Source organism: Falco naumanni, chromosome 5 (assembly GCF_017639655.2).
Source record: "Falco naumanni isolate bFalNau1 chromosome 5, bFalNau1.pat, whole genome shotgun sequence".
Taxonomy (NCBI): Eukaryota; Metazoa; Chordata; class Aves; order Falconiformes; family Falconidae; genus Falco; species Falco naumanni.
In genome coordinates this window covers 80,645,897-80,662,842 of record NC_054058.1, presented here as the reverse complement: position 1 = coordinate 80,662,842, position 16,946 = coordinate 80,645,897, and the positions used below count along the sequence as shown (strand labels likewise).

Below are 16,946 nucleotides of genomic sequence, written 5' to 3'. Positions count from 1 at the left end.
GGGAAGGAAAGCACCCAAGTTAATAGCAACAGCAGCCAGGGAAGCAGTGTTCCTTACAAAGCAGAAACTCTGTGCCCCAGGAGGTTGTGGAGTGGCTACAAGTGCTTGACCTGAATCAGAAAAAGTCTGTCAGCATCCTCGTTGGGAGTTATCACACCTTGAGCACTAGCAGGTGGATGTGGATTTCAAAAGGCAAATTCAGGTTTAATGCCAGAGCACACGGGTCCAGGTCCAGGACAAGAGGCTGATCTCTGGGCCGGTGTCTGCTGAGTCAGTCAAGTTGCTCTGAGTTCTCCCTGCTGTCTGTGAGATCACAATTTCTTGTAAATATTTTTAGTAATCGGTTTGGCAAACTCCTAAGATTTGCCTGTCTTTCTTCAATGGTCAGAATACCCAGTTCATGACCTATTTGTTAAAAATCATGGAAATCGGAATTTCTCAGGAATAGATGTTCTGTTTAGCGAGTAAAAAAACAGGATCTGCATTTATCTGCTGTGATCTTTTTCTGTGATACAGTGTTATGGCTTAATTCCAGCAATGAAATTTCCAAAAAGGGAGTTTCATGTGTAGGTTTAAAATTATGTTGATGCCCTTTTCCAGTTGCTCACCTGTACTGCTTCTGCCACTGCAACAAAAATGACAATGTACCTTTCCACTTCATTTATTTACATAAGGCATGTAGGTCCATTCTTCATGATTGAATTTAACACGACAATATGCAAAGCCTTAGCAACGCCATGATGCAGTGTACTGTGTTCCTTGATTTTTACAAACCTTTAATGTTGTTGGATGCGTCAAAAATCTTCCTTAATATAGCAAATTATTTAAAACGGTTAATAGTGCCCTAAAAAGAATAAATGTGGGAAATCAAGAAGAAAATTTCTGTGGGGTGAGGATATCCCTCCCTATTTTTTTTTAATCTCTTGGCTTTTGTGTAGGGTATCTGTTACTCAACGATTTGCCCACGGGCCACGTCCACAGTTAATATTCATGCAGGGGGGAAGGCTGCCAGCCTAAGTCAGCTGGAGATCTGCTGCAGGGTGTACCTGCTATAAACAGAGTTACTAGGGTGAAAAACTGAGCATGGGAAGCTTGTGGTTCTGCTGACCCTTTCAAAAACGCAATATATAGCATCCCTTAGAAATCATGAGAAGCAATCAGAAGAATGTGTTACAAATCTGGCATTTAAGTTCGGACCATCATTTGGCTGCGTGTTAATGCCAGTTTAGACTGAAGACCCCGGTATTAATAGCAGACTGTGGTAAAACCATGGAGATTTCTTACTGACTTTTCAGTGAAATTCTGAAAACGTAACTGAAAAATAAATTAGATGTAAAAAATGTCAGACCTTTTAGCTGGATTTGGCTTGTGACGCAACATCCTTAGCTGCTAGCTTCAATGCCTTTTCTCCCTAAAATACACCTCGAGTTGAAGCCGAGCATTTACATTTTGTGCCAAGAAGTAAATGTGTCTGGAGAGAAATGTGTTTTGCTGTTGGTTTGTTTGATATTTAGAAATTAGAAGAGCATATAAATGCTGGTTTTAATCAGCTGAGACTTTGTGCGTTAAAATACATCTGAGTGAGTTAAGTATAAAACGTCTGCCTGAGGTAAGCCGCTGGAGAAAGGCGCTCACAGTGTTGTCTGGCTTAGGAGTGGCACAGAGCAGCACAGCTTGTGGTGTTTGTGGGGTACCTGCTTCACATGCACTTCACAGAAGCCAACTTGTGAATTCTGTGGGAAGCATCTAATGTAACCGGGAGGAAATGTGTGGGAGACGAGCAGGGCTGGTTCCTGTTCCCTCAGAAAAGCCAAGACCCACAGGGACCGCAGTGCCTTCTCTCTTCAGGTATCAACAGATACAAAGCACCTTGCAGACATGAAACACGTGCTGGATGACCATGAGGAACACAGGTTCAGGTGCTTGATATTCCTTGTAGATCATGACTGATTAGGGAACTTGGATGCTAAACGCAAGCACGAGCATCCTTGTTGGGCCAAGGAGGTACTCTTTACTCTGCCTAAATTCCAAGCTTCATATGTCACCTCTAACTCTTAAGTGCATGAAGAAGTTGAAGGCTCTGTGTGGGTGCAGCCTGTGGTTAGGCAAGAGACTTCCTAATCAAACAGACTACACCGTAGCTGTTCACGACAAATATTCTGCACCCTTCCCTAATCTGTTAATGGGTAGGAGCCTGATGAACTGCGTGTTTGATCTCGTGGTGCTCTCCCTGTATTTTTATGTTTCTGAGTTGTTTCCTCTCTCTCGCGCAGTTCCGCAGGCTGCTCCTCCCATGTTAGTCACAAAAAGCATACAGACTTTTATCAGCTTAACAGGCAACTGTTAACAGTAATTACAGCACACTGAGTGTAAAGTATTACAATCATTCATTTTAGTAACATGTTTATTAGGTCATAACAACAACTATAAACATAAGTACCATTTGCAGATATATGAACTTACTAACATCAAATCTTTACCAGAATCACGTATTCTTACAGGTGTCCCAGACACAACATTAACTTTTATTAAGCAAAAGTTCATAAATAGTAAAAATGTCCTCTGTTTCACATTGCAGCGTTCCTCAAGCATGTATGTACAAGTTTGGAGTATCTTCTCCAAATCTATGTGTCATAAACTTCCTTAGCTGTTTTAACAACCATAGAGATGACTTTTTTGCCTGCAGCAAAGCCTTTTGTCCTTGAGCAATCTACAATTAGTATTGCTCCCAGCAGACATGAAAGTTCATTTCTGAAATGAAAGTGGTGATGAAACACAATACAATATTATCTGCTCATGGTTTGCCTACACACTCTGCCCTCATTATAAATCTTTCAGTTATAACACTGTCTCCCAAGAACAATATGAGTCCCTTATACCAGTTCTTTATCCATACCACCTCTCTTTGAAGACCTTAAAATGGTTGACTTGCAGCAACAGAGATATTATACTTAGGGTGGAGTGTGTTTACAGTCAGTTCTTTTCCTTTTTAATATTTACACAGTATTTTTTTAAGGTTGCTACAACTTATGAATCATGTACGTTGACATATATTTTCTGAAATGTTCACAGTGCAGTATTTTGTGGCCTAACCAAACTTTGTAAATGTCATTAAAAATAAACTTTTTTTTTTAATATAAAAATAGAATACTTTATATGTTTACACCAACAAACCCAGTTCTATCCTATACTAAACAAGCTATACAGTAGTATGCACAGAATTCCACAGGAACAGAAATGACATGTGATGCTTGCTCTAAAGCTATAGTACTCTTCCCTACCGAATGAAAGTTTTCTTTACTATCTCTTTCCAAAACTGTTTCTCTGGTTGTAATTTCAAAATAAGGTATCGTAATTCACTGGGTTGTGTGATCCAAGAAGAGGCTGGGGGGCCTAAAGCTCTTTCTTCTTTTGGTCTTCTCAGCTCTTTAGGGCTGGCATGAAGAAGTTATCATCAACATTCCTTCTGTGGCAGTGTCTTTTTAGGTCAGGGCTGGATGCAACGCCTCCGCTCTTTACTCACCTTTGCCGACAGCTCTGCCCAAGGGTAGGTGGCAGAGCTTCAGCTACTCACCGTGTGACTCACCTGACAGCAGCTCCATAAAGTTGCCAGCCTGCCTGTCTCCTCTTCCTCTCTAGCATAACGCAGCCCGTACTACTACATCCCAGGGATAAGCCTGGCATTTAATATGGATGCCTTCAAGTTTTTATTCTGAGTGGTTAATTCTTTATTGAAAGAAATGGAGGCTTTGCATTTTTTAGTGAGAGATCTGTCGATACAGGCTGTTTGACTGTGGTTGAATGTTGGAATAAAGTTGACACTAGGAATGCTTTAAGCTAGATGCTTTTCCCTTTATTTTATGTACCGTCTGACTACACCAGAGGACTGGCAAGGCTGACATACTTTGTTGATTTCTGTTAAGACATTTACCATGAGGCTGGCTCTCTTGGCTGCCTGTGTTCTAAGAAACCTTGTCGTTATAGTGCAAAAATCCAAAGTTGGGACTGTGTGGGAGGAAAATACATTTTAAACTACTGTAACTCTCACTGTTTGTCTTAGTCTTTTGTATGAAAACCATTTCTGCACTGCTCATTATCCTAACGTACGTGCACAGTAATAGTCCTTCCAGCCGTACTGATTGGTATTCTACTTTCTCCTTCATGGCATTAATGATGAATCTTTGTTCTTGGGTTTGAGCACACATGAATGAGAGCTAGTGGGAACTAGCTCTGGATGGTAGCACACAGCGTTTCCATTTGGTAAATTGATGCAGTTGTCCAAATACTTGGAAATTACTGTGATGGTTTATAGAATCCCATAGCCTTAAACAATGATATGATGTCCTTGTACTAGTGCAACTTGGGCAACAACATAAACATGTGCAACAGCGTTCTCACAAAGAGCGGGCAGTAAAAACTAGTGGACAAAATGTTTTGCTTTTTGTTCATACAACTAGGAATGAACTTCCCTCTATTTCAAACATACCCGTCATGTGTCAGCATCCATGTCTGTGTTGTCTTGTGATGATAAAAGGGAAGGATAGGGAGCAATGCACTTCACGTTGACATAAGTAGCATTCACATGAACATAGTGTTCCCCAATAAAAGTGGAGAAGATTGTTGATATTTTTGAAACGAGTTCAGAAAATGCTGGACGCATCTCAGGTTTTGGATGCCAGCACTTCAGCATGACTTCATACCTGCCGTTCAAATAAAAAAAGCGTTCAATTACGAAATCACGTAAAAAGGCAAAAAGCTCCCCTCTTTCCTCCAACAGTCTCACTTACTATAATATCAGAATATCAGCAGTATTTGCAGAAAGCTTTGCGAACTATTTACTTACAGTGGGTCGGGGCAGTATTCAGGTTGTAGCAGCCTTCTTCCTTGTAATAAGTAAACAGTTATATCAAAAGAATTTACATCAGGATAAGGTGGTGCCCCTCTTGTCATAAGTTCCCATAACAAGACACCAAAAGACCACTAAGAAAACAAAGAAATAAATAATAAGTTATAGGGTTGGAGGGCTTTACATTCCATTTTTAGAAGACTTTTTGACAGATTTAAGCGTTCAAATGCATGGATTTTCCCTTTGAAAAGTTATTTTACTGCATTCAGCTTTCTTTTAAGTGGGCTAATAAATGCTGTAGGGACTTGAGGAGCCACTTAAATTGCAGCCGGAGAAACTCAACTAAGTAAATGAAAGAAAATAAAAGCCCATAGGCCTGCTACTTAGCTGGCATAAATTGGCAGACCTCTTTTGAGGTTAATGGAGCTCTGCCAATTTACATGAGCTGATGATCTGACTAACCCTGTGTAAATACATACTGAAGAGAATACACATGGTGAAAATTCTATGCATCACAGGCTAATTTGAATCTGGATTGAAAGGAGAGCTAAAATACAAAGTGATCCAGCCAACTAATGACTTCATCTTACATTTTTTTTTTGTTCCTAAAAGGCCAGGTAATACTTGAGATTGCTGTAGGCAGTCCGTAAGTATTTATAAAGCAAATAAAGTCTTTTTCAGAACTATTAAATTTTATGAGTCTCAAAGTTAACCTGTTTTGTCAAGCTTTCCAGAGCCCCTCCTATAGCAGGGTTCAGCTCCAACTTGGCTTCTTGGAATGTCCTTAGTTTCCCTTGGAGTGGGATTAAACTCCTAATTCTTTCCTGAGCAGTAACAGTAATAGATCATCAGGTTAACAACTTACTGCTTTGTGACTGGGACAAATACCCTTTTTGGATGTAGAAACAGTCTCTTATGTGAACTAAAGTTTGATTCAAATCAAAGTTTTGGGTTAGAGTAAGTCCATTCGTTAAATGGTAGAGAGATGCCTCAGGCAAGATAAGAGAAATTAACGTGTGATACAAATATGTTTGTATGTTACCACATCTGACTTTGTTGTGAACTTCTGAGTTTGTAAGCTTTCTAAAGCCATCCATTTCACTGGCAGTTTAGCTCCTGTTTTATTGTGCACACTGTAGTATTCCTTATCGTAGACATCTCTAGCAAGACCAAAATCAGCAACCTTGACAGTGAATTTTTCATCCAACCTAGAGAAATGACAAAAAGTATTATCTGCAACTGAGCAAGCGAGATTTACAGTGATGGTGGATTATAACGAGTGACTTGCATTTTTGAGACTGGAACTTCGGAAGACAGTACTTTATCTTGGATCTATTAACTAATGTAACAGTGAAACAAAAAGTGCAGCAAAGTATATTTGACACCCATTTAACACAGTTAATGAACTCAGGAAATTACTGATACTCTTTTGATAATATAATCTGAATTACAGTTCTTTTAAAGCAATTGCTCTGTATTAAAGGATTTTTGCTAATAGCCTACACATCCTGATTGAGTGTTACATCATTTCTCCCACAGCTGTTTCTTCATCCATACCCTTAGAAACTTCTGATTTTTATTTCCAAGTCAAGGCATTCCCTTTCCTATTCACTCTCAGTTTTGATAAGATCTCAGTGACTATATAGTAGCGTAGTCCTGTAACTAAGGATGCGTTTGGCATCTGGACTGGGAAAGAATGGTGATATAAGGTAAGTTCTTCTGGGATTACAGCTCAGCCATACCAGAAGATCTCCCTAGCTGTGCTCCTCCTATGCTTGGTGTTTGTCCCGACAAGCTGTCTCATTGTCAGAAAACAGATGTAGCTATGCCTAAGCCTACCCCTCATTATATGTGCAGACCTAGCCACAGCAAACATCTGCTTTTGGGATTCTTTACAGAATCACACAATCACAGAATGGGTGAGGTTGGAAGGGACCTCTGAAGATCATCTAGTTCACCACCACCTCTCCTGCCCAAAGTAGGGTCAGCTACTGCAGGATGCCCAGGACTATGACCAGTGGGGTTTTGAACGTCTGGAAGAACGGAGACTCCAGAAGCTCTCTGGGCAACCTGTGCCAGTGTCCAGTCACCCCTACAGCAAGAGCATTTCTTTCTATGTTTAAATGCAATTTTCTCTATTTCAGTTTGTGCCCACTGCCTCTTGGCCTCTCCCTGGGTACCGCTAAGAAGAACCTGCCTTTATCTTCTTTACTTCACCATATTAGGTATTTATACACATGGATATCACCCCGCTGCCTTCTCCAGGCTAAACAATCCTGTCTCTTTCAGCCTCTACATGTGGCATTCCCCTGTCTTGAATTTACGAGGTCTCTGCCTGGATAGCAATCTGGCCTGTTGAAGTCCCTCTGAAAGGCACGCAATGATCCGCTGTTTTTACTCATGTAATAACTAAACCATTGCCAATGACGGGGTAGGGAAGGGCGTAGGAGGGAACTTCGATGGGGTAACAGGGGACAATTTGCCATAGCAGCTTCCTGCACCTCTTCCAGGATAGTGGAACAGAGTCAAGAGCCCATGGGAACTGTATTTGCATCCTGGCTTCCTTTCTGATGGACACTGCCATTGTGGCAAGGGTTGTGCTTCTGTGATTCTTGCCACATAGAAACACAGCCATTCAGTTGGCAATGTGAGACATCCTGACATTTGTTCCCTCCTCACCCAAGGAAGAGACAGTAGGCCAGAGAAATATCCTGTTGCCACTACTTGGACTTTGATTAGATGAACCAGGACTTTTATCCAGTAACCCAATTCCTTTCTTCTTAGGAAACCTGAAAATCATGTTGCTTGCAGCTTTTTTCCTCCCTTAAAACAACCAGCAGCTGTAAGCAAACATTATTTTTCAGAGACTGTTCAGGTGCACCAGTGTGCATCCTTTGAAAAAAACACTGAGAAATATGATGTCACAGGTAAACAACCTTTTTGCAGCCAGAGCTTCAGATCATGATATGCTAAAAATAAACTCTAATGTTTAATCCTGTTCCTCATTAATTCACAGCATAGGTGATGAATCTGCATAATAGTATCAGCAACTCCTGTATCAGTCTCTGTGTGAACTGAACTGTCTGGCTACCCAGACACTAGTAAGATTCTTTGCATGCTCTGATTTTTTAATGTTAATTTGTGTGTGCAATTGAGCCAAAGTAAGCTCATAGTTATGTACTTAAAGATTACTGTCAGGAGGTCTCACTGGTGTTTCTTTGTGTTTCTGTTTTTCTCACAAAATTCCCCTGTGTTCCTCTCCCTCCTGCTAGGCGTGGCAGCAGCGACGGGCTGCTTCTGAAGAGGTTGGGTGGAAGCACAGCAAGTTGAGACAACAGCAGTTTAACTTCCCTTAGGAGATGCCTTTTAAACTGTCTAACCAATGGTTTTGAGTGGCTACACTTTCACCTCAGCTTTCCTTATTTCCCACACTCAAAAAAGCTTATGTGTAAGAAATGAGCCATTAGCAAGCTGAGTAGCTCATCAGTATGCAAGACAAACATCAGTATAACTATGGAACAGTGAAAGAGCCACCCTATTTTGACTAAAAAAGAATAATCCTGGAAACTTTCATTTATCTTATCCCACTGTCTGACACAGAATAGTGTGATAAAATTGGCTGGAATTAGATGTCTGTACTTACATACAGTTTCTTGCTGCCAAGTCTCTATGGACAAACTTTTTGCTTGCAAGGTATTTCATCCCTTTTGCGACCTGAAGGCCAAATCCAATTAAATCTTTTACTGTTGGGTTCTGTAAAATACAAACATTTGTGATACAATGAATGCAGAAACCCAAGGAGCAGACTGTTTTTTGTTGTGACTCTCAGTTTTTGACACACCTATCTTGCCACCAGAATGGTCAAGACAGGTTGATACTTGTAGTAAAACTGGTGTAAGTTCAGGTCAAGTTCTTACCTCCAGTGAGGAAACACACTTTTAAGAAATCAAAAACGCTGACAAGACTCCAGAAGAGCAGAGTTTGCAGCATAAGCAGCATGACCTGGGCTGGGGAAGTGGAACAGTATGCTGAAACCTCAGCATCACAGCTGATACACAAAATTCACATTTGTGAACTTAAGAGTAATAGCATGTAACTCAGCAGAAGGTGCTAACTATGAACTTGGAGCTCAACAGCTGGAAATGATCAAGAAAGGAGAGAGTCCTATTTGAGGCAAAATAAGTGCAAGCTGTCATCAGTATGATGCCATAGAAAAGGTAAATGCAACCTTAGCAGTTACCAGAGGAAGATTTTCCGCAAAGACTGGTAACTCTTTCTGGGGGTCTGCAAAGTAAGACCTTACTGAAAATGTTAAATATTAAAATAAGTATAAAGATAAACCTGTAATTCTTTTATCCAGCAGCACGACTTGTTATGTAATAGTGAACTCCCACAGATTTTTGTGTTGTTGAAATTCCTCCATATAATTTTCTTCTGTGCAACAATCTCGTTCAGTTGTGGTCATTATTCTATTTATTTCAGGAAGGGCCATGGCACTATTCACAGACAAGGGATTTGTAGAATGAAAGAAGCTCAGAAGGGAAGAGGTCCCTACTCAGAAAGCTTAACTCCCCCAACAATGTGTCACAATGCATTTTTTTTATTTTAATTATACTGGCTATTGTTGATTGCCACACAGGCAGAGGCAAAATCCTGTTGGCTGAGAAGTCACTTTATACTGTCCTAGCGCTGTGAAACGGGTGAAATACTACAGCATAAGGTGGGCTTACACTACCTGAGGCAAGGCCTGTGGTCTCAGAGTTGCGAGAAAGCAGCGAGGCGTTTGAGAAGTCTGCAGTCTTTCAATGGAAATGGGGAAAATCTCTGACAATAGAGTACTCACAGTCTGTATAACAATTGCTGGTTTTCTTTCTTATAAGAAGAAAAATTATTGATAATAACGGGGCTGTGACACTAGCTGTACCCGAAGATCCCTCACCTAGGAGTTGGAAGAGCAGATGTTGATGACTGGCACAGTTGTGCTGAAGTCAACGGAGACATGCCAGTTTAAACTAGCAGATGGTTGGGCCCCTTGACTTAGATCTCATAAACACATTTGTTTATAAAGAGGCTTATGGATGGGAAATGAGAAATACTTATTGCTGATAATTTCTGGGAAACATTCTAGAGAGGAATTTGAGGGGGAAGGGAAGGAGTGGCAGCACTGTGGTTGGGCTCCGTGCCAGCCTAAGCAAGTGCTAAAGGTTAAGGTGTAGTAACAGCAGCAAGTTATAGACATAATGTAATTATCAGAGCTTATAACCTGTGGTGTTGGAGCAGGGCGTGGCTAGACCTGAATTACCATTTGGTAGACCTCACCATGTACTTACATGAGTCTCATTCCTAATGAAGTTTCGAAGATCTCCATGTTTCATGTACGGAAGAACGACTAAGGGGGATCCTTCACTAGGCAAACAGATTCCCAGGAGTGAGAGAACGTTGGGATGAGTGAAATCTTTCATTATTATTCCTTCTTTCAGAAACTGAGCTACTTCTTCCAGGTCTGTAATCCCTGAGAAATCCAGTAATAAAATGAGTTAATTAAAAGAAACCCAAACAAACTACTGCTCATTTCTGTACAGCATGTCATTGCACAACAAAGTGATAATGAGAAGTTACAAACAATCTCCCCATCTCCCACATTACAACTAGGTTATGTGCATCCATTTTGTTACCATGACCAAATAGAGTTGGTGATTTTAATTCCATTTCTCTTTTTCTTACTATGAATTATTTAGAACTGAATAACAACACTTGAGTAAAGCCTTTAATAAATGTTATAGTCTCTTCCTGTTTTTCCAGCAGCTTTGCCCACTCTTAAGCAAATTAACTTCCAAACCCAAATCTTCAGTAGTCAGCAGAATAAGAAGTGACACTGCCTTTCCCTCATTTTCCCGTGTCCTTTTCTTTGTAAATGAAATATATGGGTATTTCATTTGAAGTACAAATATATACCGGTGCCTCATTGTAATCTAAAGTAATTGGAACTGCTCTAGAGATAAATCTGATCCAGCTGCAACTAGAAATCTTTATTTGTGAGCATACTTCACTGTAATTAATTAGTTCACCCCAGTTATCTTTGGAATTACGGTAACGTCTCACTATTAAACATGTAACTCACTATTCAGTGACTTCACAGCACAATGAATTTTCCTGCCATCATTATCCAGCAATGTCCCATGGTACACACACCCAAAATGTCCTGTGTGAAAACATGAGCAAGATTAGTTTTAATAGGTAAAAATAGCTTCTTTTTTTTTTTTTTTTCCACTGGGTAGCAATTATGCTTTAAGAAAGTGATCACACTCCATTTCTGTCCAATTCCCAACACTTGTAATGTATACTTCATAACTAACACATAAAAATACCTTTACATAAAACTGTCATTACATAAAATGAAAACTCTATTTGCAGTGTAAGTGATATTTCTTGACCTAGATGGAGAGTACAAATAATGACAAGGCTGATGCCACAACTGCTTCATGTTCTTGTAATGACTATGCACACAAAAACCATGTCAGACCATTCCCACCATACTCTCTTGTGACACAGATGTCAAAAGAGGCCACTGGAAGGGACAAGGGAGCAGTTAGGAGCTGACATGACCCCTGGATCAGTCGTTGCCAGTGGTCTGCAAGCCCATGCCAAGTGGTCCACTCAATTGTTGGTGCACAGCGTTGTTGCACTTTCAGTGGGAAGTTGCAAAAGGAGGGTCACTGTGAGCTTACAGTCTCTTGGGTCTTGCTATTCCGTGGAAAATGTTAAGTATCAAAAGTGGTGTGTTGGCTATGAACATGAACTACTGATCACAGACTGACCACGTCACTAGGCAGCAGTCTATGGTCTCTGCTAGGTTCAGAGTGTGAAATGTCACTAAAAGATGAGAAGCAAAATTTGCCTTCTTTCTCATGGTCTAAGCAGTGACATAGACTGCCAGGGACACAGAAATCCTTCCTGATCCTGTGCTTTTCTACCAAGCAAATGGGGTAGTCTGTAGAACGCTACTATGGGGAAACCTGCTATGAGAAGTCAGGTTGACCTGTTTGGGATACAGAGAACTTTGAGCTCCAGACATTAATATGTTCAAATCAAATTATGTACAGGTACTAGGGGCTTTAGTTCACAGATGTACTATTTACTGGACACTTTTAAAATACTTACATTTTTCAATTAGAAAGCCAAGTAGATTTTTGTCAAGTGTAAGCTCTGCAGAGAACAAGACTATCTGCTTAATTCTACTAGGTTCCAGTCAAAAGTGCTGGTCAGAGCCCAGCTGGCTTTGCTTTTGGCTTGGGTAAAGTTAATACAAAGTTTGTTTTATAAAAGCAACTAAAATCCCATCAGACCACAGATTGTTTGGAGCCTGGGCACAAATCCTAAAGCTTGGATTGGGTGTGTCTAAAATATTTTGCAGTTTGGCTGATTTCTAGTTATCAGAGAGGAGGAGAAAATTAAAAATGGTTAATTGGTGTCATTTCTGATGTTTTTCAACATTTAAAAAATGGGAAATTACTTGGACTTTTCTGAAACAAGAAAGAAAAGAAAAAGGCCCACCCTTGCTTTGGGGATGATGAAGTGTAATACATGGAAGGGAAACACACTGACTGATTTGTGGCTATTTTCCTGCAGAAGAGGCATTAGGAATATCATTTATAGCCAATTTTTTATCAGTATTCTGATAGGCAACAAGAGATCTCTCACGCATGATCTGCAGAAGTACTGAAAATCCAGCTTCTACTTGGGTTACTAATAGGTACTCAACAGTACAGAGTTTAATAAATGCCCCTAACAAATGCTGGCTCGGGCTATGAAAGGAGGGAACCTGCTTATGGAGATGCAGAGGGATAGGAATGATGGAAGAAACTGAGAAAAATAGGGGGCTTGCTATATCAGGGATAAAAATAAGGGGAAGTGAATCAGGAGCTATGCATTACTGCAGCTGGGATGAGAGAGGAATGAGGGGGAACAGAGTCTGGTAAGAGGAAACAAACAGTGTTCTCAGAGCTGGGGGAAACATGCGGAGGGAAAAGGAGTGTGTGCATTTCACCTAGCCCATGGGGAATGAATGCCCTAGTGACTGCTGGAACTTTCTGTGTTGTGTAGTGATCCTGCCAGCTCTCAGGCTCTGAGTTTAAGATGGCTGGTGCCCCTGCTTCGGCATACCCTGCCATTAGAGGTGTGCCTTAGTCTTGTGCAGTATTCTGTGGCAGCCTCACTCCTCCATCACAGCCTCACTTCTCCACCACAGCCTCGTGGATCAGAAGCCCTGGCTGAGCTTTTCTGTAGCCTAGAAAAGGGTAAGAGTGAGGCAGTTGAGGGGGAACCAGCAAATCTCTGAGTTCAAAGGAGCCCTATTAATTGGCAGACTCTCCACCCTCTTGGTGTCTTCTCCAACTGATCAAATGCAGAACCTGTCACCTGACTTCAAGAGCCCCTTGGTTCCCCCCCTTGATTTGGTGCATGGGACGCAGTCCTGTAAAGAGGTAAAAGGCTTGAAAAACCTCCAGGCAGACACCTTATTCAGAATGGTTTATAATGAAAGGGCGTACAAAAAAGAAGAGCAGTCGGTAAGGTAAGAGTTGCAGTACCTACCTCTTCCTATTACTTCACTGAAGTGCACAATCAGGCTGTCAGCACCAATAACCACATGCTGCACTTCTTTGACCAGGTCAGGATTTAAGGCACTGATGTCAATGTGGACATTAGTTTGGAGAAGTGGACTGGCTAAATCTGAGTCTCCGCTAGACAGAATCGGGGAGAGGTCAGAGTGAGGATACTGGGCAGGTCTGCACGATCCGTTCTGAGACATGCTTGGAAACTGATCTGCAAGATGAACAGAAACCGTTACAATCCTTTCAGACTTCTTGGAAAACTGAGAGTTTTATTGCTTTGGTAAGCAAGGTTTGATTTTATCAGTTTGGAAGCGGCTTGGCTTTGCAGAAGTTTTGGTCACAAAGGAAAAATGAAAATATGCACTGCTGATCTGCCAAACTCCAGGAAAACCATGTCACTAGAAACTTAGGCCTGCCTCAGCCCTACTTTTATGAAAGTAAATGGCAGAACTTCCACTTTTCTGAGGGGATGGAATGAAGCCTTGTCACTTCTTGCCAAGTGTAGGTTATAGCATTTCTAGTAATTGGGAGTAACAAGAGTAAAATGGAAAAATTACAGCAATATGGGAGGAGGAAGTAGTGAACAATTAAACCCCTGAAACCTTTTATTATTGTCGTATTCTAATCTGGTAGGGAACTCTGCATTTCATGAAGGTTTCTAAACTGCTGGTGACTAGCTATATTTATCCAATGGTAAATATTCAACCAGGGAAATGCCTAAAGGTGATTCATATCCTGTAACTGCTGAAGATAATACAGTTAGTGCTACTCATGAAAATAACATGAGCCAGCTGATTTAGAATAGCAGAAATAAAAATGTTTCAGTCAAGCAAGGAGCATTTATTTGAGAAAATTATTTTTGTCAACAGCATGTTGTTCAGGTATTTTAAACTGCTTTCGTTGAAAAGATTTTTTCCTAGTATTTTGTGTAATAGAATCAAAGAACTAAGTTTAATTGACACCAATTTCAGTCTGTAATGATTGCTGTGGAGTCAATGAGCAGAATTTAGCCCAGGGTCAAAAAGAAAAAAAAAGGAATAAATTTAACAACAGAAATTATCAGATATTTTATCACAAAGAGTAAAAGATGTTGTACAGACATGCTTTATATATTTATGTATAAAACTTGGGAAATTTTTATATAGTGCTGTTATCACTCCAGGTGCCAAGAAAAACTCAGTGCTGCTCTATCTAGAGGCAAAAATACAAACTCTTGCATTTACAAAGCCATATTTAGGTCACCAAGGGCAAATATCTATTTAAAAATCATGGTAAAATACCCTAGTCATGGTTGCAAAATAATTTTTACAGCTGCTGCATGTAGATCTGCATGTTTTCTAATGTTCCTGTCACTTTATTCTTTGACAGTAATTGATGTAAACATTCCTACAGGAACATTAAGTGAACACACCTTCCTGGGTGCACTCTCGGCTGTGCTTTGCTGGTGCACAGTGGCCCCAGGACCACTGCAGATTTACCTTCCACCAAGGATCTCTGCATAGTTTTGTCTCATGTAGCACTTTCCCTTCTAACCAGTGGCACAGGCTTTGCTTTTCCTTTGGGAATCTTTCAATCAAGAAACTTCCTGTGCGAGCTGGCAGCAGCAATTAAAGAATCATAAAGGAAGCTTGGAACAGGCCTGGCTCTCAAACAACTCCACGACTGGGCATTACCAAGGTGGAATAAGGATTTGGAGCGATTTCTATTGAGTTGTAATGGCAGCACCTGAAACAGTACAAGACTATGTCTACACCAAGACCAACAAATATCTGTGGTATCTCAAATATCATATGGTAACTTCTAACAGTTAAAGACTCTTTAATGGTAATCACAGAACATGGTCTCCACACATCTTGGCCACGTTCAGCCTGAAGTGGTGTGGTAAGTGCAGCAGAGTGATCTGGAGAATGAATACCCCTGCTAAAATGGTGATGTATGGCACAAAAATCTATTCAGCATAGGGTTATTCTTCCGTCATGCCCACAGGTCTGAAAATGAACAGCATGTTTTCTAAGACTGACATCTCAGCACACGTGGACCTCCACTCAATTTGTGACAGTTTTCACACCCCCTTTAGCTTAATTTTTAAAATCAGCATTTCTGCATCACACAGTGTGCCATTTTATAGGAGGTGCATGAACGGACAAAAGAATATCAGTTTACAAATCTCCATGTCCCATGTTGAGCTGACAGAACTGCTTTACCATGACTGTATGAACTCACTGAGACACACTAAACCTACACCCACTCGATGCTATCCTTAAAATCGCTTTTTTCAGAGTGGATTTGTGCATGGTGTGATGGACCTTATGATAACACAAAACCATTCTACCCACTAGCTCCTAATAAACTGTGGAGCATACTTACAGAGAATTTTCACTAACAGCATTTTATGTATTGCTCCAACCTGAGTAAAAGTAAAAATCCTTTGCGCCTTAATCTTGGGAAGCACCTGAGAAGCTCAGTTCAAATAGTAAGCCTGTAAACACCTGAAAATCCCAAACAATGCAGACACAGACAAACCAGATGAGAAAATGAAATTAAGATATTGATCACAACAGCTATCATCTGAAGACATATGAAAAGCAAGATGTATAAAATATCATCCATACAGATTCATAATAGAGGTGTACCTTCTAGAAAAGTTGATCTGTAATCTACAGATTCGCTTGAAACCATTTCTGTCGTTGGACTTACACTCCTCGCGCTCACCAGCCTGTCCAGGTGAGGAGTGTGCACCCTGCCATCATAGCGCACTAGGTCGCTTCCCAGATCTGAAGGGGAGGGAGAGAAAGACAGTATGAGAAAACCCTTGTGTTTATTGTGTGCCAACATTCATTTAGGTATTTATTTCAGTTTAGATGCTCTGCTCTGCTGGGAAGAGGGTTGGGCTGTTGCTGAGGCAGACATATGCAAGACCTGAACTTGCGCTATTTGTACAGCACAAGATTTGCTGTGACTTGTGTTAAAGCCCCACTCTTGGCTACACTGGAAGATCCAAATGAGCTTTGAAGCCTCTGGGGCCAGCTTCATGATCTGACCGTGATATTGTATCAGAACAAGACCTGGTTGTGTATTAGCTCCCCTCCTCCTCCCCCCTTGCGTAGTGCAGCAGTTCCCACTCGAAGGAAACCCAGACATGGGGGCCAGAGGGGAGGCACCCTGATCCGGGTGGACAGAAGACCAGCCGCTGCAGCGCTCTGTGTCTTGCACAAACTAGGCACAGCCTGGAGGACTACAAGGCAACTGGATGAAGCCGAAGTACTTGTGATTCCACACATGTCATTGACTCATTCCCTCTTCCAAGGCTGACTGGGGAAGAGGAGTTACTAAGTTTTCTACATAGCTCAGAGTTCCTCCGAAATCCTTCCCCTTTAGGCATAGTGTGGCCCTTCACCCAGCTCAGGCAAGAGCCAAGGGCCAAAACTCAACTAAACATTGCACTTGATTGTGAAACCTCTGCTGACAGGTTACAACAGGACATTGAA

At 41.0% G+C, this 16,946-nt stretch overlaps 1 protein-coding gene across 3 annotated transcripts in view; it reads right to left on the bottom strand.

Moving 5' to 3' along the window:
• Positions 1–2,386: 2,386 nt before the first annotated feature.
• MET (MET proto-oncogene, receptor tyrosine kinase) overlaps positions 2,387–16,946 on the bottom strand; it is a 90,928-nt gene continuing 76,368 nt past the window's right edge. For 2 of the 3 annotated variants that reach the window (XM_040594807.1, XM_040594809.1), the window contains exons 14-21: positions 16,092–16,232; positions 13,439–13,669; positions 10,968–11,048; positions 10,177–10,358; positions 8,490–8,599; positions 5,889–6,054; positions 4,844–4,980; positions 2,387–4,700 (exon numbers count right to left, since the gene is read on the bottom strand). In XM_040594807.1, the coding sequence (XP_040450741.1) occupies positions 4,490–4,700; positions 4,844–4,980; positions 5,889–6,054; positions 8,490–8,599; positions 10,177–10,358; positions 10,968–11,048; positions 13,439–13,669; positions 16,092–16,232 (1,259 nt within the window). In that variant the 3' untranslated portion in view covers positions 2,387–4,489. The remainder of the gene's footprint in view (positions 4,701–4,843; positions 4,981–5,888; positions 6,055–8,489; positions 8,600–10,176; positions 10,359–10,967; positions 11,049–13,438; positions 13,670–16,091; positions 16,233–16,946) is intronic. The other variant, XM_040594808.1, reaches the window with a different exon arrangement.